Source organism: Dichomitus squalens, assembly GCF_000275845.1.
Source record: "Dichomitus squalens LYAD-421 SS1 unplaced genomic scaffold DICSQscaffold_157, whole genome shotgun sequence".
Lineage (NCBI taxonomy): Eukaryota > Fungi > Basidiomycota > Agaricomycetes > Polyporales > Polyporaceae > Dichomitus > Dichomitus squalens.
The window spans coordinates 1-1290 of NW_006767039.1; the positions used below are offsets into that span (position 1 = coordinate 1).

The 1290-nt window shown below is 60.5% G+C and overlaps 1 protein-coding gene across 1 annotated transcript; it reads left to right on the forward strand.

The window, feature by feature from the left end:
• Positions 1 to 212: 212 nt before the first annotated feature.
• Positions 213 to 770, forward strand: DICSQDRAFT_73545 (uncharacterized protein; the record flags this gene model as incomplete). The annotated part of the gene is made up of 1 exon (XM_007371650.1): positions 213 to 770. A coding segment is annotated over one exon (558 nt), but the record flags the coding sequence as incomplete, so codon positions are not given.
• Between the last annotated feature and the right edge of the window lie 520 nt (positions 771 to 1290).

Consider the following 1290-nt stretch of genomic DNA (forward strand, 5'->3'; position numbering starts at 1 on the left):
AGGTTATGAGCCCTGCGCTCTAGCTGCCTCAGACGTCCATCCCTGCCTGTCCAACCGCTCCCTGGTCCCCAGCTCGCTTTCCTAGCCCCTGCTGGTCGCATTTTCGCTCTGGGACTCTGCCTCCATCCTTCTGTCCTCCTAGACGCAGTTTTTTGTCCCCTCGCTTCGTTGTTTCGCCCGTCGGACCCCTGCCACGTCATCGACCACCACCCATGGTTTCGCGCACCCCTGCTGCGTCGTTTTCCCTCCCCAAGGTTCCCTCTGGCAACCCTTCCCTTCCCAAGGCTGGCCCCTCCACCTCCTGCCCATTCTGCGGTCGACTAGGCCATCCTGAGGACCAGTGCAGGGCTAAACGCTATGCCAGTGTCAGGGCGACTCAATGTGCTGCTCAACGCTCGCATTGTTGCCCAAACAAGACCGGGACCCAGCAAGCGGCCTCCCAGTCCTCCCAATGCGACCAGGACCCACCCCAGGAGCTCGCGGTCAGTGATGGCTGCGCTGCTGCGCTCCTATCGTCGTCAGAGCGCGATTCCTGGCTCTCTACCCCTGCTGCAACGTCCTGGAACACCGACACAGGTGCCTCTGCCCATATGACACCTCACCGCCACTGGTTTCGCTCTTACTCACCCCACAACGTCCCCATTCGCCTTGCCAACTCGCACATTGTCTACTCAGCTGGTCTGGGGTCTGTGGTGTTCCAACCTGCGTCTAGGGGCGGTGTTTTACCCCCTGCTGTCGTCCTGCGTGATGTCTTGCATGTCCCTGCCCTTGCCAGCAACCTGCTCTCTGTTTTCCACCTCACCCGCCAGAAGGGCTACACCATCGAGTTACAGGCCGCCTCTGTGCTGTTCTATCACCAGGGCGAGCTGCGCTTCGAGGCCAAGGTCGACGAGCACAACACAGGCTACCTCCTAGGCCATACCATCGCTCAGCCGAAGAATGCGCTCTCTGCCTCCACCGCTTGCGAGGAGGACCTCGATCTTTGGCACAGACGTTGCTCGCACGTCAATCTAGACGACCTCCGCTCCATAATTCGAAAGGACCTCGTTCAGGGCCTCACCATCCGCTCCAAGCGTCCACCCAGCCCCATCTGCGAGCCATGCCTTGCTGGCAAGCTAAATCGCCACCCCATCCCTCGTTTCGCCTCCCGGAGGTTTGTTCGCGTCGCCCTGGTCCACACAGACCTCAAAGGCAAGCTGCCTGTGCCTTCGCCTGAGGGCTACCTCTACTGGATGGTCTTTGTCTGCGATGCATCGCGTTTCTGGGCTGTGGCCTATCTCAAGCGCAAGA